This window comes from Lepidochelys olivacea, assembly GCF_965140295.1.
Source record: "Lepidochelys olivacea isolate rLepOli2 genome assembly, chromosome: 2".
NCBI classification, from domain to species: Eukaryota; Metazoa; Chordata; order Testudines; family Cheloniidae; genus Lepidochelys; species Lepidochelys olivacea.
This window is the reverse complement of record NC_140412.1, coordinates 261,230,405-261,254,400: the sequence shown is the minus strand read 5'-3', so window position 1 is coordinate 261,254,400 and position 23,996 is coordinate 261,230,405. Positions and strand designations below refer to the sequence as shown.

The window sequence follows — 23,996 nt, the reverse complement described above, 5'->3', positions numbered from 1 at the left end:
CATGATCAGTTTTGAAGGGAACTTGTTTTACAAAACATAAAACATTGGGCCTAACCTTGAGACCATGTGATTAAACCTGAGACAAGCAGCTGCAATCAATGGTTTCTCCTGTGTCTGACATCTTGGATTCATAGCCAAAATTTCAATTACATACTGTCTGATTAACATGAATTTGGCCCCAGAAGTTTCACATCCAAAATAAGCACATTACATATCATCACAGGATTCTCTAAAGCACGGTTTGTTTCTTTCCAAGATAACCAGCTCTTATTTACCTATCCACTTCTGGATTGTGAAGCGAGTCTTACTTAGAGATGCTTTCCACTCAGTCATCAGCTTTCAGACATGACTGTAGCCTCAAGGAATGAACCAGAGCGGCTATTTTTCTGATTTGTATAAGCAGAAAAGTTCCTGTTAAGAACATTAAGAACTCTTCTTGCAAAGAGAAATCCTCTAAAGGAAACCATATGCTCGCAAGTGATGCAATATCGTCCTTATTTTAATGCAGGTATGGCTAGACTGGGAGACAAGAAGAAGGTTTCAGAGTAACAGCCGTGTTAGTCTGTATTCGCAAAAAGAAAAGGAGTACTTGTGGCACTTTAGAGACTAACCAATTTATTTGAGCATGAGCTTTCGTGAGCTACAGCTCACTTCATCGGATGCATACCGTGGAAACTGCAGAAGACATTATACACACACAGAGACCATGAAACAATACCTCCTCCCACCCCACTGTCCTGCTGGTAATAGCTTATCTAAAGTGATCATCAAGTTGGGCCATTTCCAGCACAAATCCAGGTTTTCTCACCCTCTGCCCCCCCCCGCCCCCCACACACAAACTCACTCTCCTGCTGGCAATAGCCCATCCAAAGTGACCACTCTCTTCACAATGTGTATGATAATCAAGGTGGGCCATTTCCTGCACAAATCCAGGTTCTCTCACTCCCTCACCCCCCTCCAAAAACCACACACACAAACTCACTCTCCTGCTGGTAATAGCTTATCTAAAGTGATCATCAAGTTGGGCCATTTCCAGCACAAATCCAGGTTTTCTCACCCTCCGCACCGCCCCCCCCACCACACACAAACTCACTCTCCTGCTGGTAATAGAAGCAGTTTGGTTTATAATGGCAATACTGATATCTGTAATACCAGTGGGAGGAGAAAAAAAAACTTACATCACTTAATCCACATATAATGGAGAAGTGCGGGTTGTCTGGTTTGCTTCTTTTTTGACTATTAAAACACTTCTTGGAGTGCTACAAGAGGCATGTTGATTTTCTTCAGAAAGAAAGACGTTTGGATCTCCACGGTTCTACAGCCAACCATATGACTGGCTTATGAGCACTGCTGAGGAGCCCCAAAAGGAGGTCTCATTCATCTCAAATTGGGCAAGGAAGATGGTTGTGATGCCGGGGCTTTGGGGTGGGAGGTAAGGAAGTCCTCCTTTTAGATTACATGCCACACACACTTGTACACGCAAACACATGGAGAGCATAGAAATGCAAGTGCCTGGAGCTGGTGACTGAAAATACCAGGTGGCTTCTGCTTTGATTACACTCATTCACTTGTTCTCATTCAACTCCTCATTTCAAGATAAAATTAGGGGGAGTGAAGTCTTTTGCATGCAGCAGGGTTAAAAATAAACAAAGCCCATGTAAGAAATGCCACCTACCCCAACCGATGATGGTGTACCAATAAAAATATCTCCTCTCTGGGAAAAAGGTCTCCACGAGTAAGGTGAAAAGGTACAATCCCTCAATGAACAGCCAGAAATAGTTGGACATGACACAATAGTGGAAAAAGACCATCACTGCTTTGCATTCCACCTACAAAAAAGCAAGCACAAATAAAGTTATTTTGCTGTTTCACCCATGTTTGATGGGGATATGAAAACTAGACACAGATCCCGAAATCCTCTAAACAACAAGTAAAAACAATCTGGCCTTTTATTTTATAATATGTACATCTAAAGAGTTTATGAAAACTGTTACAAGCCACTTTAAGAGTTCAGAGTAACAGCCGTGTTAGTCTGTATTCGCAAAAAGAAAAGGAGTACTTGTGGCACCTTAGAGACTAACCAATTTATTTGAGCATAAGCTTTCGTGAGCTACAGCTCACTTCATCGGATGCATACTGTGGAAAATACAGAAGATGTTTTTATACACACAAACCATGAAAATATGGGTGTTTATCACTACAAAAGGTTTTCTCTCCCCCCACCCCACTCTCCTGCTTGTAATAGCTTATCTAAAGTGATCACTCTCCTTACAATGTGTATGATAATCGACGTGGGCCATTTCCAGCACAAATCCAGGTTTTCTCCCCCCCCCCCACACACAAACCCACTCTCCTGCTGGTAATAGCTTATCCAAAGCGATCACTCTCCTTACAATGTGCACGATAACCAAGGTGGGCCACTTTCAGCACAAATCCAGGGTTTAACAAGAACGTCTGAGGAACGGTGTGTGTGTTTGTGTTAGGAAAAAATAAGGGGAAATAGGTGCAAGGTACCCCCCCCCCCGTTCCTCAGATGTTCTTGTTAAACCCTGGATTTGTGCTGGAAGTGGCCCACCTTGGTTATCGTGCACATTGTAAGGAGAGTGATCGCTTTGGATAAGCTATTACCAGCAGGAGAGTGGGTTTGTGTGTGTGTGGGGGGGAGAAAACCTGGATTTGTGCTGGAAATGGCCCACGTCGATTATCATACACATTGTAAGGAGAGTGATCACTTTAGATAAGCTATTACCAGCAGGAGAGTGGGGTGGGGGGAGAGAAAACCTTTTGTAGTGATAAACACCCATTTTTTCATGGTTTGTGTGTATCAAAACATCTTCTGTATTTCCCACAGTATGCATCCGATGAAGTGAGCTGTAGCTCACAAAAGCTTATGCTCAAATAAATTGGTTAGTCTCTAAAGTGCCACAAGTCCTCCTTTTCTTTTCACTTTAAGAGTGCAGCTCTAAAGGGTAGAAAACCAATTTTAGCAGTTAGGTGGTATTTTATAAGTGCTTTCAGGCAGCTTAAGAACTTCTCCTAGTAGTAAGGTGTATGCCAACAATGGCAGCTAATTGCTAGATTATAGTTCTCCCTGCCTTAAGTGCAGGTAAGAAAAAGAATCTGGTTTTGTATAGAGAAATCTAAGGAAGGGTTTTAAATAGAAGTAAAAGTGTGGAAAGGCCTGAGATTGCTAAGAGGCTCATAAAGGATGCACCCTACTGTGCAAACTTCAGAATTTTACTTCACTGCAATTTGGTGGAAGCTGTCACTCCGTGTCAGGAAATGAAAATTGAGGATAAGTTTGAAGAAAGCTGAGTGATTTACCATACGAAGCAAATGGGGAAAAGTTTTAGACAAAACTACAAATCCACTCTATCAAGCTCTGGTGGAGTCTGCTGAACCCTACACAGACATTGCGTTTGGCAGACTTGTCTTTGCAATGTTGCATGTCAACAGGATGATATTGAATCTGCAACATCACCCACTCACAAAATGGCATCACAGAATAGCCCTGAACACTGGAAGCTCATCCCTGGAGCTTGGGGAGGAGGAGACACCTGGTTCCCTCCCATTTACATTCCATCCCCTGGACACATCCTTAGCTAGTGTAAATTGGCATAGCGCCATTCACTTCAATGGAGCTACACCCTTTTATGTCAGCCAAAGATCCGGCCACCAGACTGTAGGATCTGTGGGACTCATCACTTGTGATTTGAGGTTCATGGAAACTTTGAAACTACTCAGGTAGGGCTGAGTTAATGGATTTTCAGTCTGGGAAGGCTGAACCAAATTTTTTTAAAAAAATTCTGGTTTGATCAGAACCCAAATTGGTTTTTCACAAAGTTTTCACCAAATCGAAAATGCCCCCCAAAAATTTCAGTCAACTCAAAATGTTTTCGGTGGCCTCAAAACTATGTTGTTAATTTTTTGGTCGAGTATTTCATTTTTAATTGGACATCTATGGTGGTTTCCCCTCATTTTTTTTGCCTTTTTTTTTTAATTGCCCAAAATTAATTTGAAATGCCACTTTGAGTCAACAAGTCAAAACAAAACGTTTCAAAATGAAATGGTCAAAACAAAATGTTTAATCGCTCTAAAAAAAAAATGTCAACCAAAACCATTTGTCAAATTCAATCTGATCTAATGTCTCTGAGCTGGAAATTACACCGCCAGCTCAAAGTATAGCCATACTGGAGTCTATTTAAGTGAGAAAGAAAAGGCTGACGAAGAAAGTAGAGTATCAGTGTTTTCCTTTGGAAAAGAATCCTGGGACTTTACATCACAACTGGATGGGCAAGAGAGACCTCAGTTTAGCAGCTCCTCTAGATGTTCATCAGAATGATGGTGGGTTTGGATAAAGTAAGAACCAGATCAAAAATTACCCATAAAATTGAGCCAAACAAACTGAACTTTTCCTGAGGGTCAAAAAAGTTGAGATATATTTTTTAAAATATATATGTATGTTATTGTTACACACCTATGCTCTTTTTAGTCTTAGAGTGCAACAAAAGAGGCTGCTCGCCAAGGACCATTTGCCCAGCTGGAAGCCAGAAGTACTTGAAATCTCACAAGAAAGCCCCCAGCACTGTCAGTAGAGCCCGGAAGTTTAGCCAAGTATCCAAATGTCAAGGTACTGACAAAGTTGTTCACCTGCTACCATTCAGTGACCCCTACAGCAGGGCCCTGCAGGCATTACCCTATGTTGCTGCACTGAGGTAAACAAGCTACCGTCACTAATTGAACTTTACTGGGGTATTCTAGAGACCACGAGGTGTGAAGCAGAGCTGTAACTAGGCATTTTAGCACCCAGGGCAAGCAAGCATATTTGCATCCCCTACCGTTCCCCCATCCCAATCTGTTTCCACCCCTGTGGCTTTGCGCCCTGGGCTGCTGCCCCGCTCGCCGTGTCCTGATTATGGCCCTGGTTTGAAGATCTAGGATATTTTTAAATCTCTGTTAGAACAATCTTCTTTCTTCCCCAAACCCAGATGTGTTCAAAAAAGACCCCCATCCCTCATCTGGGGGCACTTGGTCTCTTGTTCCCCTCCGCCCCATCCTCTTCTAGCCATGCAGGCTTGGGAAATGGAGAAACTGCCTGGATGGAGCCAGGCTTGAGCTACAGCAGTGAATTCTCGACTCTACTGGTGGCATCAGACTATGCTTTCTGGACATAAGAATGGCCCTACTGGGTCAGACCAAGGGTCCATCCAGCCCAGTATCCTGTCTTCTGACAGTGGCCAGTGCCAGGTGCCCTGGAAGGAATGAACAGAACAGGTAATCATCAAGTGATCCATCCCCTGTCACTCATTCCCAGCTTCTGGCAAACAGAGGCTCGGGACACAGTCCCTGCCCATCCTGGCTAATAGCCATCTCCCTTGTGATGATTGGCTGTTTGCGCCAACTCCCTCCCTCATAGTTCACTTCAGCCTTAATCCAGGCTTCCCTCTCTCTTTTATTCCTGCCTCCCCTCAGACTGCCTTGAACTCATTCTCTTCCCTTTGTCTTTCCTTTCAGCTGTTCACTTTCTGCCTTCCCTCCTTACCACACTCCTATCCCAGGACCCAAACTCACAATATGGGTGTGTGAATAACAATAACGTTAATAAGCAAAAGCAACCAAAAAGGTCTCACATCATGGAAGTAACAGGATGTTTGCAAACCGTCATCACTCTGTTTTCATAGGACATCTCTTTCGCTCACTGTTTACTGTTATTAAAATTACTTGTACTACTATTTGTAGCGCCTAGGAGCCCCAGTCATAGACCAAGACATTATTGTCCTAGGTGCTGTATAAGTCTCATCTGTTTACACTGGAAGCTGATCGTGATCCAGGTTTGGATTCTCTGTTACTATGCATTTGTATGAGTCAAGGGCAATGAAGGACAGACCTCAGGTGGCACATCCAGGACCAACTGCAATAGAATCACAGAAGATCAGGGTTGGAAAAGACCTGAGGAGGTCACCTAGTCCAACCCCCTGCTCAGAGCAGGACCAATCCCCAACTATTAATACAGATAGTTAACAATCATTATCTCCTTAGAGAAAAACAACGGACTTCGGCCTTGGTTCTACTTACAGTAGATATAAAACAATGGTTGCTGTCCTGTTCTGCATACAAAATCCCGTCTTTGATGAAGACTGATATTGCTCGTAGAATAAATGAAACAAAGAGGTTCATGTGAATAAAGTTCCGAGTGCAGTGAAGCTTCCTAGAAAAAGGAGAGAGGAAATGAGGGTGGATGATTGATTTCTCTCTTAAGAATACAACATCCAGACTGGTTGTTTCATGTCTGAACACCTGGAGTTTGAGCACATGTGATCCCAGCCAATCCAGCAACTCAGGAAACAGTATTCTGTGCTTTCCATGGGGCTGGGAGACCTCAGCATTTTTTTATATCTTACTGACCTCGTGGCCTTGATGATATCATGTGACAATGAATTCTACTGGCTAACTGTGCATTGTGTGACAAAAAATATATTAGGTCTATGGAAGATTTTTAAATGCATTTGCTCTAATGCTGGCATCTCTTATTGAATTTTAGTCAAAATTTTGGATTCAGTTTTTAATCTTTGCATTGTAGGTTTAGGTGTTTAGACAGTGGGGAATTTTGCTTTCCTGGTTTAAGAGATGATACTCATGAGAACCTTGATAATGTCTGTGCCTAATTTTCCTGGACAGTGTGTACACAGGTGTGAGAGTTGGTTCTTACAGAACTTTCCATGAAGACTTCATGGGCAGCACCTTCAAAAGTGCTCAACCTAACTGTTCTCATTGAAGTTGATGGTAATAGTCCCATTTACCCATTTACCTAGGAACAATGGTAGGCCATTTTACCATTGACTTCAAGATTTCATTAATCAGTGATTTGAGAGAGGAACGATGGTGACCTAAGGTAAGTCATTAAGTTTCTCTGTGTCTCATTTTCCCATTTGTAAAATGGGTATGATAACACTGTCCTATTTCCCAGGGATATTGAGAGGATAAATATGTTAAAAGATCACAAAGTGTTCAGATGCTATGGAAACAGGTGCCAGATAAGTACCTAAGACAGACCAGAGTTAGGCCAATCCTGAGTGCTTTGGAAATTCCAATCTCATGTGCACTGAAAAATGAACAAAACCAAGAATCAATGATAACACCCATTGGAAAGATCTGATTTTTAAGGGACGGCTGGCATCTTATTTTTGTAACTCCTGAGGTCAAGGACTTGATTTTTTTTTTGGTTCCCTGGACCCTGATCTTTCGTCCCCCCTACAGAGATGAGTGACAACTCATTCCTGGTGACTCACCTGAAACGACACAGGATAACCATTGCTGTGGTGAGGGATACAAGGGAAGTGCTGTATCCCACTGTGTACAGAGCCTTCACAGAGAGGTAGTAGTAATCCTTGAGAAACAAACAGGACATGGTCACCAACAGTACTGTCATGTAGGGCCAGATCTTGCTCACCTCACTCAGGGGAGTAATTCCACTCACCTCAGCTCTTAATGGGACTGCTTGGATGAGAAACATGAACAGAGCTGGGCTCATACATGATGTCTTCATATACTTTTCCCGTGCCATATATAATGACCACGGTTAGCATAGGTTTGGGTCTGTCTGTGGCTTAATGCCTTACTGAGGTGACTGATAATGTGTGGGGCAAAAACTAGATTTTTATGATTGCAATCACTACTTCCTACGTTGTTTAAAGGCATAGCAGCTTACTTTAGGGCAGACTATATGCTGTAGTCAACTGTAAGGATTAATTAACTAATGTTTATAAGAGCCACATGCTGCATAAGCGGTATGTATTAATATTATGGAAATATGCAGTGTAATGCTAGACTACAAGCAAAGCCCTGCTGCTTTAGAACTCATATTTATGGATATGAATAACAGAGAATGTTGTATGGATCAGCCCTGAATCAAACAATTAACATCTGTGCACTGTTCTTCACTTGCTCCTCATTTTAAAGGGTTCCTACCTGATTTTCAGACTCTGTTTCATTTTCATCAAACCCGCAGGCATCATAATAATGAGGGAAAGGTTCAGACCAGCCATCCTCTGTGCAGTTTCTGCTGATGTCCCCTACATCTGGAATGGACACAAGCATCATGTAAAATAGGTCACAAGGGAAATGCCGTTGCCAAACCAAACAGCAGGACACATCTTCCTTTACTGACTGGAGCATTACCACACATTTCCTGGCCTGACAACAACGTAACTTAAACCTTAGCTTCAGTCCAAAGACTGCAGTTATGGAAATGTTTAAGAGGAGGATTCTGAAGCCAAGAAGGATGGTTAACATGCTTGTTCACATCTCCGATTACCCAGAACACTCTACCAGCACACGGCTGTTTCACAGTAGTAGCTCTTGTGACTACACTGAAAAATTAGACCAGTGCACGTGGGTGCACTGATTTCTTTTCTGAATGCCCTGCAAGCCAGAACTGTAGAATGCTTTCTATTTATTGAGCCATTCCAGTTTCTTCTATTTGGATTGAACCTTAACCAGAATTGATTCCAATTTCAGCTTTTGCATGAGGATTTTCTGCCGCTCGGTATTTTTCATTTTTAGAGCAATTTTGTTAGGCAGCACAGAAAAAATAAGGTCAGTGCCACTGACATGTAGTCATGTCATTCATCCATACATGGAACAGAACGCACCTATTGAACCAGTGCATTCTTCTGTGAGCATTCCATTATTTGCTGAATTTCAGTACGTTATTGTTGCACACCAGCTCCCAGGTCTCTGCAGAAATAGCTACTAAATCACACTGTTGGGTTTCTTCTACACCATTCAGTAATTATTGTTACAGTAGTAAATATAATTTATAATTATATCCTTGTTAGACTGTAACATTCAATTGATGGATCTTCATAATGCTGCTAAAAGTAACACACAACTAAGCATGGCACTATAATTAGAATTCATCTGAAAAATAACTTCCAGCTGGCAGGAGAGAAAGCTGGGTTATTCCTTTAGAACAGCGTAAAAATAAATAAAACATCCTTGTTTCTTTTCCTTACCTAAGGGAGTTTGGCCTGTGCTATCCAATAGGTCAAAATCACCTACAAAACCAGAAATATAGTGAGGACATTTTGTTTACAGCTTCTACAATATGGGTTTGATCCAATGTCCAGGAAAGTCTCCTTTCTGATTTCCAGGGTATTTGGATCAGGTCCTAAATAAGTGGCCTGTTTTGTTTTGCCTTTGGGAAAGGTGAAATTGCAAATATGGGTTCACCCTCTAGTTTGAATGACGAACATACTTATGCTAAAGTTTACACACACACACACATTTAAAAATCTACAATAAGATGGAGTTAACGTTGAGAGTGCAGATCAGTAATTTAGGATAAAATACCCACGACATCCCTGTAATGTATCCCAAAATCAAGCGGTATAAATCCAAGACAATAAGAGTTATGATAAAATATAAAGAAAATCCAAACATGTTAATGAATGGAAATGCACAATTAAGGCACCTAAACAACCTTAGTTCTGCCCTGTATTATGCAATAACCATATGATTTTGAGTAAGACATTTTAGCATTTAGATTAAACTAATTTTAAAAGACATCAAATTTTTATTTCCCCTCATGAGTGCTATTGTACTACCAATATTTACGAAGTACAAAAATAACGGGTGTCTGTCTAAATTTTTAGTCTGAGGCACATCATAACCCAGAGCAATTTAGAGAGATGAGCTCTGGGAGAAGATGTATAAAAGCTTGGAAGCCAACAGAACTGCCTCCTACCTGGATGAGTTTGCCCCATGTTATCCACTTCCCAACCTGGAAAGAAATAACATCTGGTTAGCACAGATGATTTTTTCTTTTTTTCTTTTTTTTACTGGTTTGTTTTCCATAATAACAAAATGTGATTGCAATGTCTGGGAAAGTTCTGTGATCACAGCGGTCCCTTCTGGCCTCGGAATCTATGAATGTATGTCTGACAGGAAAACAAGAATGTAAGGATACAGAATCATAGAAATGTAGAGCTGGAAGGGACCTTGCGCTGAGGGAGGACCACATATACCCACATTATCTCTGACAGGTCTAACCTGTTCTTAAAAGCCTCAAATGACAGGGAATTCACAACCTCCCTATAGTTAGCAAGTTTTTCCTAATAACTAATCTAAATCTCCCTTGCTGCAGATGAAGGTCATTGCTTCTTGTCCTCGGTGAACAGGAGAACAATTGATCACTGTCCTTTTTGTAACAGCCCTTAATATATTTGAAGACTGTTATCAAGTCCCCCCTCAGTCTTCTTTTCTCAAGACTAAACAGATCCAATTTTTTTAACCTTCCCTCATAGGTCAGGTTTTCTAAACCTTTTATCATTTTTGTTGCTGTCCTCTGGCCTCTTGCCAATTTGGCCACATCTTTCCTAAAGTGTGACACCCAGAACTGGACACAGTACTTCAGCTGAGGCCTCACCAGCATTGAGGAGATCAAAGCAATTATCTCCCATGTCTTACATAGGATATTCCTGTTAGTACACCCCAGAATATTAGCCATTTTACAATAGCAGCGCATTGTTGGCTCATATTCACTTTGTGATCCAGTTATGCCCCATTCGGTATTTGTGTACTTGGTTTTTCCTTCCTACGTGAAGTACTTTTCACTTGTCTTTTTTGAATTTCATCTTATTGGTTTCAGACCAATTCAAAGTCGTTTTGAATTCTAATCCTGTCCTCCAAAGTGCCTGCAATCCCTTCCACATTGGTGTCACCTGTAAAATTTATAAGCATACTCTACATTCTGTTATCCAAGTCATTAGTGAAAATATTGATTAGCACTGATCCCAGGACTGATCCGATCCAGATACGCCTACCCAGTTTGACTGCAAACTATTGATAACTACTCTTTGAATAATCTTTCAACCAGTTGTGCATGCACCTTGTAATAATTTCATCTAGACCACATTTTCCTAATTTGCTTATGCAAATGTGTTGGGGGACTGTTCCAAAAACCTTACAAAAATCAAGATATACCATGTCTATCAATTCCCCCCATCCACTAGGCCAGTAACCCTGACAAAGAAGAAAATTAGATTAGTTTGGCATGATTTGTTCTTGACAAACCTATGTTGGCTATTCCTTATAACTCTATTATCCTATAACTGATTGTTCAATAATTTATTTCAGTATCTTTCTAGGTAACAGTGTTAGCCTAACTGGTCCATAATTCCCCGGCTCCTCTTTGTTCCTCTTTTTAAAGGTAGGTACTATGTTTGCTCTTTGCCAGTCCTCTGAGACCTCATCCATTGTTCATGAGTTCTCAAAGATAATTGCTAATGAGCCCAAGATTGCTTCAGCTAGTTCTTTGAATCTGCTAAGATGAATTTCATCAGGTCCTGCTGACTTGAATACATCTAATTTACCTAAATATTCTTTGACCTGTTCTTTCCCTGTTTTGGCTTGTGTTCCTTCCCATTTGTCGTTACAATTAATTGTGTTGAGTATCTGGTCACATTAACCTTACCAATTTCTTCATAAGAACCTTTAACATATTTGAAGCCTGTTATCAGCCCCCCACCCACTCGTCTTTTCTCAAGATTAAACATGGCCACTTTCTTTTAAACCTTTCCTCATAGGTCAGATTTTCTAAACCTTTCATCAGTTTTGTTGCGCTCCTCTGGACCCTCTGATTTGTCTATATCTTTCTTAAATTGCAGTGCCCAGTACCTGATATGTTTACTTCCTGTATATTATTCAATCTCTAGATATCTCTGTGTGCTGTATAGTGTTCCAGGCAGGGTGCAGCTCCTAGAAAACTAGAGACCCAAAGCAGGTACTCAAATTGTGTGGAAACCTGGTTGGTTGTTTATCTGCAGTTGGTTTTCTTAATAAGCAGTGTCTTGTTTAAGAAGGTCAGTGATTCCCTATATCATGATGAGCAGGTCTAAGTTTTATTCAGGTCTCCTCCACTGAGATACTATGTAACCTTGGGGAAGTCACTTAACCAGTCTGGGCCTCATTTTTCTTGTATTTAAAATGAAGCTACCTCCCATGTTAAAAAATAAATTGAGGATCAAATTCTGCCTTCATGTACACCTCATATAGCACTGAGGACCTGGATTAAGATTGCATGGGATGCAAAGACAGCATTTTAAGCTATGTCTCTTTATGCTTTAGTGGGAAATGAGACTCAGATTTTTTTAAGGTATTGGGTACAGTAAAGCACAAGTAGTTGTGGGTATTTGGGGTAAGCTGCAGGGGAGCCTATCTCTGGATCTAAAATTCTCTAATTTAATATATACATAGAAGGGTTCTGCTGTTGTTTGCAGGGTGGCAAACCCCACTCCAAGATACCAGACAATAAACCATTATTCACACCCTTCAGCCTTTGGAGTAAGGCTGGAAGGGCAGGATCTTTATTTAACTTTTACTCCCCCACTCAGTCTCCTTAGTTGTAATTTGTCTCGACATCTGCAGCCAGCAGAGAAGCGTGGATGGCCAATTGGGGCCGTAAGGCCAATTGGGGCTGGTCTAAAACAAACCCACACTCCTTGGAAGCTGGAATTATTAATCCTTGCACAGTACTGGACACATCTGCTCTGGAGTGCACATTGGGCCAGACAGTCAGCTTATGTAAATTAATGTCACTCCATTGTAGTCACTAGAGCTACAGTGAATTATGCCAGCGGATCTGGCATACTTTCCAGCAGCCTGAAAATCCTGTGAGGTTAGTTCATATTCTGCCAGGCAGATCAACCTGCTATCCTGCTGAGCCAAAGACTTGGGATTTCAACTACTGCTTAATAGAATTCAAGGTGTTGGGTGTGGTGTGAGTGTGTGTGTGTGGGGGGGTATATGCCTGGTTAGAAAAGTTTCCCAGCTGCACAGCTTCCTTTACGACGTGACATGATCCTGAAAAAAAGATCCAAGATACTGCAACAATTTTGATGCCTGGAATGCATGATGATGCAATGCAGACAAGATAGATCAGAGGAAATCTGAGGAGTGCTTGGGTAGATCTGAAAGCTCGTTGATTTTCTGCCATCAAGTTGGAATTGCCCTCTGCCTACCTCCCATCAATCCTATTTGCTGCCTTAGTGAAGCTAAGGGCCTGACCCAAAGCCTACTGAAGTCAGAGTCCCTCAAGTGACTTCAGTGGGTTTTGCACGAGGCTCTGTGTCAGAGAACTGAGCATACCAGTCAGATAAAAGATGAGCCATGTATAGCCACAAGGTGGCAGTGTTGCACCAGAGAAGAAGAGTCATGGTGGAAAACTAACTGTGATCTTCACGATTTCAGACTAGTTCTGTCAATGCTCTACTGAAAAAAATACACAGTTAAAAGATGTGGACAATGTTTTATCTGCCTTTTGCAGGCTGACTGTTTGGATGACCTTAAGTCCTTTAGAACATGGAGTGTCCCAATACCCTCAGATTGTCCTACACTAACTCCGAACGTGACCCACAGCTATTAACTAGGGACTGGAATAGCCACACATCTACCTTTTATGGAGGTCTTTTATAAAAATAGGTGGTGTAAAATGCTGAGAGATCTGTCTAGCTCCTGCTGAAAACAGAACAGCGGTACAGGACAAAAATAATGAATGGACCCTTGCCAGCACCACATAAGAGGAACTTGTGTTTTACGTTTTTTAATTTTTATTTCACATGTTTTTGCTCTTAAAATAAACTGAAATGGCACTTTGGAGCAACTAAATGGGAAATCAAAGACTTCAGTGGGAGGATTACAGGGATTATAGGGCGAGTGGGGGGGCCAGGAAAACAAATCAGCAAGCCTAAACATCCAAGCCTCTTGCATCGTCATCATCATCATCCTTCTATTCAAATCCCTGGCAGGCAAACTGGGCTGCTGAGGTTGCTTGGATACATGTATTCAACATCTAATGTGTGTCCTCAACTCACTAGTCATTTTCAAGGACTAATCTTGAACCTCGTGAACAGAATGCCAATACGGTGACAGGGTTCTTTGCAGAAATGTATCAACTGCCACTTCTTTGCTGGTCATATTTGTTGCATATTTTGAAACACCGGTTAGGTCTGCAAATAGTGGGACTGGTTGACCAACATTTTGTGTCATCAATATTCACTGAACGCTGTACTTGTCAAATGGTATATGACCAGCTCTCACAGCACAAATACTAGATCTATCTAAAAGGGTCAAGGGCACAATCCATCTCCCATTGGCATCAATGGGAGTTTTGCCACTGACTTTACTGGGAGCAGAATCCAATGCAAAGCTCAGGGTTCTCTGATTGCGGTCCCTCAGTCAGACCCCAAACCTACTCTCACTGAAATCAATGGCAAAACTTGCACAGGAATTGCCAGACAAGATTAGATTCATGGTGCATCTGGCCCAGTATCCGGTCTCTCTGCTTCAGAGGAAGGGGCAAGAATCTCCACAGTAGGCAGATGTGGGATAACCTGGTCCACATGAAGGTCTCATCTTAATCCCTAATAAAGACTGTCGTAAATCTTAAAGCAGCAGGTTTTCTAGCCTTTCTAATACTATTTTTCTCCTAGCATTAACTATTGGGAACATGCTCTCTCTCTCTCAAACTATTTCTCCTAGAAGCTGACAAGAAAGAAAAAGAGATAGATTCTTACTATTTGTGTTTATTTCTGACTACTCAGAAGGCACTCAGATATGGGGATGACGGAACATAGGCTTTTGGTTCATTTTGCATTTCATAACATTTGCAGTCACAGCCACAACATTACACTAACGTAGCTTTGTGTAATGAATAGCCTTTTTATGTTGAAAAAAAATCCCCATCTAGCCAAATTACTGCTGCATTTTTACCAGTGCTGGACAAAGTTAATGGATTGATATTTTCTACAATGTTAAATTTCTGACTGTCCTAATAGCACATTTCCATTTTATTAACATATTTTTCTGCAGCCCAGAATTTGCTAATGCATTAGAGAAAGTTCCAGGAGAACCTTTTACTATCTGGAGCTTTTAGACTTTATCCATCAACCTAATTTTCACTAATACGTTAAGCCACTGGAAAGTCAATTAGATTTACATTCTACATTATGCTCTGCATTACAACTAGAAGTCAAAGCCAATCACATGAGCGTGAGGATAAAAAAACATGTTGTAAATATAATTGCAGGGAAGCTACGGGCTACAGTCTGGCTTTCCCATCTCTGGGTGCCATTCTCATTGAAGTTTACAGCACCCAAGTGTGCATGTATCCAAACCTAGAATATGGAGGTGGATTAACTACACCGACAGAAGTTCTTGCATAGAAGCAACTTCACTAAAACGCTACAGTGTTGCTATACATGAAGACAAGCCCTACGTTTATTCATATTATTCACCGAGTTCAGCTGGGTTACTCCCATTCTTAAAGTTAAGCAGGGTTAGGGTGTAAATCTGAATTTGGATAGGAAACCTGAGATTGCTGACTGGACGCTGTCCAATCCTCTGAGCTTTCAAATAGGGCAGAATTTTGCTCTTAGGTCTGGTCTTACACTGTGGGGGGGAGGGCAGGAATCGATCTAAGATATGCAACTTCAGGTACGTGACTAATGTAGCTGAAGTCGACATCTTTAAATCTACTTACCATGGGGTCTTCTCTGCAGTAAGTTGATGGCTGACGCTCTCCCGTCGACTCCACCTGAGCCTCTCGCCCTAGTGGAGTACCGGAGTCGACGGGAGAGTGCTCGGTAGTCGATTTATCGCGTCTAGACTAGATGCGATAAATTGACCCCCACTGGATTGATCACTGCCTGTCGATCCAGTGGGCAATGTAGACAAGCCCTTACTATGTATGCTCTCAATGGTATGTACTCATATGGACTCCCAACACAGTACCAGCATGCACCTTCAATCTGACTCAAATTCTCGAAGTCCTGTTAAAACAAGAACAGAGTTTCCTTTTCAACAAGAAACCCAGAGTTACAACCGCAACATTCTTTGGCTTTCTCCTCCTCTTCCTGGCTGCAGAGCTTACAAAGAATGGGTGCAGTACTCCATGTCCCAGTGAGCATTCACAGGGAGCTTGATTAACCCCACTTGGTTTCAGCTGTAGGCCTTTGGAACTCCCTGGAGATCAATGGACTGACACTGGGGTTTAATGATGTAAGGTCGGGCATAATTAGTCCCGAAGCATCCACACCATGTTCCAATGAGGCACAGCTTGGCTTTGAAACTCACAGGCTAAAAAAGAAGAAGAACTGCATTGAAGACCCAGACAATGACCATTCTGCAGCTGATGTGCTGCCTTGCTGTAGAACATTTCGCCCTCCTGGCTCCCACCCGAGTCCTTCTGTTATATTATTCTCAGCACATGGACACTGAGGGCTCTGGTGCACTAGGCTTTTCAAATAAATCAAAGGAAACACATTGAGATGATTAAAATGGGCTAGATTCATCAAAGGCACTACAGAGAAAACACATTTTCAAAAACAAAATCAGTGAATAAATAGCACTTCCTCTTCGTTACGGATTTCAATTGAAGTCTGGTTTCAGAGTAGCAGCCATGTTAGTCTGTATCCGCAAAAAGAAAAGGAGGACTTGTAGCACCATAGAGACTAACAAATTTATTTGAGCATAAGCTTTTGTGAGCTACAGCTCACTTCATCGGATCCACTGTATGCATCCAATGAAGTGAGCTGTAGCTCATGGAAGCTTATGCTCAAATAAATTGGTTAGTCTCTAAGGTGCCACAAGTCCTCCTTTTCAATTAAAGTCTTACAGTCATGGTTCACATTGAAGTCTGTGCTATATGTGTTGTAAGTAACAGCACAAGACTTGATGAATAGTATCCATCAAATAATGTATTTGAACATTTATTTTTCAATCAGTAATTGCTTACACATGTCAAACTCTATAGCAGGTCTAATAATCTCCATCTAATATGTTCAGCAGAGTGTTACTTGTCTAATATATTGTTTGAGAGACCGTTTTGTCCAGTGTTTGACACAATAGTTTATAGTCTCCAGAGGGCAGTGATATTTTAGTCTAATCCATGAAGGGATTATTGGGTTGGGTTTAGTGGCCTATGATGTGCAGCAGCTCAGATGAGATGATTAGGTTGTCCCTTCTGTTATTATTACTATTATTTATTATTTGTATTACTGTCAATCCCAGGAGCCCTAGTCATGGACCATTGTGCTAGGCACTGTACAAACAGAACAAAAAGAGACAGTCACTGTCCCATGGAGTTTACAAACTAAGCATAAGACAAATGACAACAGGTGGATACCGGCAGATCAACGGGGGAGTACAAGGAACCACTGAGACAATATTGGTCAGCCTGGAAGGCGTGTTCTCTGCACATGGACAGCGTTTTGGCCTAACAATCTATGGCCATCTCTGATACTTACAAAGTGCCACTTTTTCAAAATTACAGAAAATTGTTCATCAGCTCTATAGCTATTTATAATTACTAGTATCACAGTACCACCTGGAAACCCTAAGCAAACTCCAGGGTCCCACTGTGCTAGAAGCTCTACAAACACATGGTAAGAGAGAATACTTGGGGACAGAGACTTACAATCTAAATCAACAAGACAGACAAAGGAAGTATTGTTTATCATCATTTTATAGACGGGAGAACCAAAGCATATAGATGAAATGACTTGCTCAAGGTCACATGGAGTGTACAGCAGAGATGGGAATTGGACCCAGATCTCCTGAATCTCAGTCTCCTGTATTAACCACAAGAACATCCTTCCTCTCTGTTGGTCATTAATGTAATAGAGTTTTGACAAACAAGAAATGCCATTGATCTATTGAAGCTAGACAATCACAACTACCTCCTCGCTACCCCCTTGATGTATGTGAATCATAATGCTCAAGTAACTTCTAAGTGCATCTCAGGTTGAACAGGCCAAAAAATAGGATATAATACATATTTAAGCCTCAGTATATTCTTTTAAATTGTCTTCTACAAATTGACTTTCTCCCCCCTGCTCTCTATGTCGGCTGGCCTTGGGATTGGGTGTATCTTGTGTTCATGTTTATCTGGGGATAACTTCTATTTAACCCTTTGTTCAGTGGTGCAGCAGGTACGGCTGGAGGGAACAGAGGCAGTCAGAGCTCATGTTGTTCCAAAGCACCTTGATAACCTATTTTTCTTATTCTCATTCTCCCTCATTAAGTATTTTGGGTTGCAGGGTCAGCTCACAAAAGGTAACCCTCAAATGGATATGATCCTGAGACAACTGGAATCAATCACAAAGCCCCCATTGATTTCAGTGTGTGCAGGATCAAGCCCTATATAAATGTGTGTGTGAGAGAGAGAGAGAGACGGAATATGGATAACACTTTCTCTAGACGTTCTCTGTTGTGCTCTCCACCTAGGTAGGGTGTGAGCTTCTTGGACAGGGATCATGCCTTCTGTGTCTTGTACAGCACTGATTGTATTGTTAACGCTTACTGGCTAATAAATATCAGAGCTAGCTTCTACTACAAGATGCCCTTTTCCTCCCTCGCCTATTGTGCTGTGCATGAGATCCTGCAGCAATCTGTTCAACCAGCTTGCAAAGCGGCATCAGCAAGCAGCAGTCCAGTTAGACACCAACTTTTCCAGGGTCTTGTTCGTCAGCTTTTCCCACTGCTAAGCTCACCTTCCTGCACACTGCACCTGTCCCTCTCCTTGCTGTTTCCACTGCCTTCAGTCCATCCCCACACAGTAAGTCCTCCAGGTCCCTCACCTTCCATCTGTTCTGAAAGCAATTCAGATGTCGATTCCTTGTGGTCTCATTTACCGTTTCTATGGCAAGCAGTAGCTCAGCAAGGTTACAGAGGGCATTGGTGTAGATTGCTATTTCTGCCTGGAATTCTCCGAGGGCAGACACTATTCAGTGGCTGGGGCACTTTGCTGAGAGCCTGGTAGCACATTACGGCTCAGATAGGGTATTGTGAGAGACGAGAATACCTTTCACACGCTGGTATTTTGATGAAGTAGTGAGAAGAGACTGGAGCACTGGTGGTGGTCATCAGACTTTGTGTTTGATCCTTGGTAGCACAGAGACCTCTTACATTCCCATGCTGGGGTTGTGGGGAAGGCCAGCAAAATGTGCTTGTCCTCTAACACAGCATCTGCCAAGGCTAGACCAAGGGCACTGTATGGAAGTTTGGATTCAGAGGTGATCCTTCTTTGCTGTGAATTCCCCCCCACCCCTTTCCCAACTGGACTGCCTGGAGATGTGGGAGCAGGGTCATGCTGAGTTTCAATCCCTCTTGCTTGTTTAGAGAAGCTGGGAGAATTATGGTCTCCATCTGCAAACTCACCAGTGATGAAAGACCAGCCAGAAAGAAGTGTTCCCCTGTTAACAGCAATTGTTGATGTCCTCCTGCAAGAATGCAGAAGGCTGGCTTCCCTCAAAGAAAAAATCATCAGGACCCCGAGCAGAAATGCTCCTGGAATCTTAGTGAGACAAGATGAGTGAGGTAATCTCTTTTACTGGACCAACTTCTGTTGGTGGAAGAGACAGGCTTTTGAATTTACACTGATCTCTGGAATCTCAGACATTTAGCAGTGACTAAATATATTCTTTAACACCTCCACATGGCCAGGAATTTGTAACCTTCTCTCTCAACTAAGGGTGGTGTGACTGGGGACACTCTCCTCTCAGGAGTGCCTCCTGTTGGTCAGGTGCAAACTTGAACACACTCTCTCTCTTTCTCTCTCCTCCAGCGCCACCTTTGGGCTGGCTGTTAACCACATCAGGTGGGTTTTCAGTGGCCAGCCCTCTGGGCAACACAGTCTCTATGCATGAATAAACAAACCCCTTCTGGGGTAACAAAAGTCCAACAGGACCTACCAGTGTGCCCTGGTTGATATCTGCAGCCCTGTCTCTGGGCTCAGTTCTCAGCCCCTTCTGGGCTTGCTTTAAGTCCGTGTCTGCCTGGTATAGCGCAATGCCTCCAGGGCTTTCTCCCAGGGGGCTCTTTAAGTCACGTCCTTCACTTGGGCCTCTAAAGAAGCCTTATCCCCTTCTTGGGGCTTAGACAACCCTGCCAGTGGCTGGAGGGTGGACTCAGGCCTACCCACTACTCCGGGTCCCAACCCAGGGACCATACAAATAGCAGCCATGTGCTGCTTCAGTTAACTCTATCACTCCTGCTATTCCCTGGGCCACTTCCCATATAGCTCCTTCCTCTTCACCCTTACCTCAGGGTTCTCTGTCTGTTCCCTGCTTGAGCAGGGTCTCTCTCAGGCCTTCTTGCCTGGAGACTTTCACAGCCTTCCAGTCTTTCCTTCTTCACCCTTCTGGTCCCAGCCAGCAACTGAACTTCTCAAGCCCTGCAACTCCTTTTAATTGAGCTTGCTGAGCTCTGATTGGCTGCTTCCTTGAAGCCTTGCTAGGCAGGCCTGGCGGACCTACCTTCCCTGCTCCTTTTCCTGGGGCAGGGTGTCATAGGACCTCGAGGCCTCCAGCAGGGGCATCAAAGGACCTGGTACAGCCCATCACAGGTGGTTTTTGGCATTTGATCAACTCTGGACACGACAACTGAAGGGCATTCTATCTGGGGTTACCTTTGAAAGACACCCAAAAGTTTCAGTACAAAGCAACAGCTTGCTTTACTCTGGATTTTGCTTCTGAGTGCCATGCAAGATGCTGCGGTCAAGCTCAGTATGAAGCCCTGTGTGACCTATGGTCTGGATATCTAAAGAGGACACCTCTTTCCCTGTGTATACTGATGCTAGTTGAGCTCAGCTGGAGTATTTATTAGCGGTCTGTATATTTGAACTCTAGTGGACTGGGGCACCTTTTTTTTTTTTCTGGTGGAGATTCCTTGTTTCTGGAGTTTGCTTCCCAGGTCAGTTTCCCTAACAGGAGTCTGAAAAATCCACCAAGAGAGAACTTTGGACTGAAAAGTCAGACCCCAGCTACCCGATTCTTTAGCCACACTTATTTGCCAGCAGTGCATGACTGCTGCAATGCTGACATTAATTTCAGCTAGTCACAGAGAAAGCTTGCTTCTCCAGGCGCAGTAAAAATGCGTATTTTCTCTAGCTACATTTTATTACTTGTAAAGTCTCTGATCTTAAATAGTCAGCTTTACTGTCTCTCTCTACCAATAACATTCCAGGACTGTCAATTGTCTATGTGATTCTGAAGCCTAGAATGTCTCTTGAGTCAGTGTGAAGCAATAGAAACAGCTACAAGCATGGTGGAGAGCTCTTTTTGTTCAGAATATCACCAGGTTCAATCACCACTGAGATCTCTCGTCTGTTACTAGGCAATTTTTAAACTTCCAGCCATTTTGACTTTATGAATTACATGGTGTGACAAAGTTTCTCCTCTACCTTGGTGGGTCTGGTGCTTATTGGCGGATTTGCTCGCCTTGGAGCTTCATGGCAGCCCTTAGTTTGGCTGTTTTCATGAACCCACAGTCCAGGTCAACTCCTCCTGTGTCTGACCAGGAGTTCAGAGGTTTGGGGGGAATCCGGGCCTGCCCTCTACTCCGGGTTCCAGCCCAGGGCCCTGATTAGCCTGCCTTAATTGATTCTAGCAGCTTCTTGATTGGCTGCAGGTGTTCTAATCAGCCTGTCTGTCTTAATTGCCTCCAGAAGGTTCCTGATTGTTCTGGAACCTTCCTTGTTACCTTGCCCAGGGAAAAGGGACCTACTTAGCCTGGGGCTAATATATCTGCCCTCTATTACTCTCCTGTAGCCATCTGGCCCGACCTTGTCACAACAGTGAGACAGCAAGACATGTATCTATGCAATGCCAAGAGTCCTAGACCACTGTCATCTCAGAGGTAACTGAACCCATCACCACTTTTGCTCTACAGCTAATTTACATGCAACCGTTTCATTGCTTGCACACAGGAGAGTGCACAGATGTGGATTATGTGGCCCAGTTGCCACACCATTGTGACAAGATGGCCGTTCAAGTAGTAGTACAATAATAAAGCAGCCAAAGTAAGAGATGCTGTCGCTGGCAAATGTTCTGAGCAATTTTCAGTTTGGGCAAGACAAAGTATATTACGATCTATCTATTCACCATAGATATGTCACAGAAGTATCTGAATAACTAGTGGTCTTATTGGGCCCTTTTCCATACACTCCTCATCTTGAGAAAGGATATAGGTATAGCACGGCACTCCTCTCTCTCTCTCTCTCTCTCTCCCACTCATTCACACACACACACACACCCTTCCTTTTCCATTCTTTCTGACAGCTTCGGTTTTGTCAAAAGAATGAGGTATTTCAAAATGAGGAAGACCACAGAAGATTTCCTGAATCCAACAGATTTAATTGCCGCAGCTAAGCCCAGTGCCTAGGAAGCAGAAGTGCCAAAGGTCATTGTAATGCAGTAGACATGGGAATGACCTGCAGCCTAATTCCCCTATGGCAGAATATGTATAACTCCCATTGGTTTTAGTGGGAAATTATTTACATCCTGCAGTGGGAGAGCAAAGTCTAAGTGGTTTCTAGCTCTCCAGGATAGTAAAACTTGGGCAGGACACATGGGAGACAAGCCTGGGGTTACAGCGGATTATAGAAGAAGCGAGGTGAAAGCCGTAAGCCGACCACTAGTATTTCTTTCCCCACACAGTTCATGGGATGGAATTGGCCTTACCCTTCTGAAAAGGTCTTACAGAATTTAATAGTGAATGAAATGGTTCCCAAATAATATTTTAGCTATCCAACGGAATTAGTTCTATCCCAGCCATGGAACCCTATGTGATGGTTCAAAACACCTATGGAAAGGATCTCATTTGCCATTGAATTCCATAGTATTTTAGAGAAATGACTATAGAACTCTAACTTCTAATTAGAGAGTTTCTTATGGGTAGTACACACTGCACACTGTCTATCTATCTAAACTATTTTCTCTCTGTTTTTATATACAGTAAATCAATGTAGCATAATCATGCTCTTTTTACTGCTAAAAGAAAAGGAGGACTTGTGGCACCTTAGAGACAAACAAATGTATTTGAGCATAAGCTTTCGTGAGCTACAGCTCACTTCATCTGATGAAGTGGGCTGTAGCTCACGAAAGCTTATGCTCAAATAAATTTGTTCGTCTCTAAGGTGCCAAAAGTCCTCCTTTTCTTTTTGCGAATACAGACTAACACGGCTGCTACTCTGAAACCTTTTTAATGCTGTGTATAGTTTCCTAGATTAAGCACTTGTGGGGGGAGGGGAATTCATTCTGACTAGAGAGAAGAGCCGGCAAGGGCCAGTCATAGCTATCTTTTGGTCTCTGTGCAGCCAAACAGCATCGCTGGGGCCTTCATGACAGCCCTTTGTGCAGCTGCGGGGCGACACAGACGATGACGCACGTTGTCGCGGAATGCCTGCTGACTAGGTTCAGCGGTGGCCGAGAAGAACTGCATCACCCCACTGAAGATGCCATCGCTTGGCTAGATGACTATGCGCACGCTAAATAAATACATGCCACAATGTCAGGCAGATGGAAATCTCTGAACACTGCATTCTGTCATCTGTACTAGCTTTTACTCAAGCTCTGATCTACTAATCTGGACCGACAGAATTAATCGCTCTCAAACCTGTCAGTCGTGCCAAACAGAGTGGTGGGTGCTTTCTGGACTTCAACAGACTTCTTTTGAAAGACAGCATTTTCATTGGGTGGGAAAAAATAAAAAATAAGAAACAAGCCAACATTGCTATTGAGGATCACAGCTCATTAAATTACACCCAGTGGGACCAAGATGCTTCACTGTAGTGCCTTGACCTCCTTTGTTACACAGCCGTGCAACATCGCAGCTTTGCCACACGTCACCGCAATTTCTTTACCAAAGATGAGCTGGGATGCTTTGAATGGCCTGTGAATGAGGACATGTCAGCAGCAGAATCAACAGTGGCACTACGAAAACCATGACAAATGGCAACTTTATGCCTAAACTTAAATGTCCAGCCTTGCTACAATTTAAGCCCAGTCTTCCCGTCCTATCCTCAGAGGTTTATGAGTACAATTCACCTCCCTCCTCCTTGTAACAACCTTTTATGTACTTGAAAAATGTTATCATGCCCCCCTCAATCTTCTCTTCTCCAGACTAAACAAACCCAGCTTTTTCAATCTTCCCTCATAGGT

The 23,996-nt window shown here is 42.7% G+C and overlaps 1 protein-coding gene across 5 annotated transcripts in view; it reads right to left on the bottom strand.

The window, feature by feature from the left end:
• ADCYAP1R1 (ADCYAP receptor type I) overlaps positions 1-23,996 on the bottom strand; it is a 184,358-nt gene that overhangs the window by 52,845 nt on the left and 107,517 nt on the right. For 4 of the 5 annotated variants that reach the window (XM_084619285.1, XM_084619286.1, XM_084619288.1 and 1 more), the window contains exons 5-10: positions 9,746-9,781; positions 9,015-9,056; positions 7,969-8,078; positions 7,290-7,387; positions 6,076-6,208; positions 1,676-1,829 (exon numbers count right to left, since the gene is read on the bottom strand). In XM_084619285.1, coding sequence (XP_084475411.1) covers positions 1,676-1,829; positions 6,076-6,208; positions 7,290-7,387; positions 7,969-8,078; positions 9,015-9,056; positions 9,746-9,781 — 573 coding nt within the window. The remainder of the gene's footprint in view (positions 1-1,675; positions 1,830-6,075; positions 6,209-7,289; positions 7,388-7,968; positions 8,079-9,014; positions 9,057-9,745; positions 9,782-23,996) is intronic. The other variant, XM_084619287.1, reaches the window with a different exon arrangement.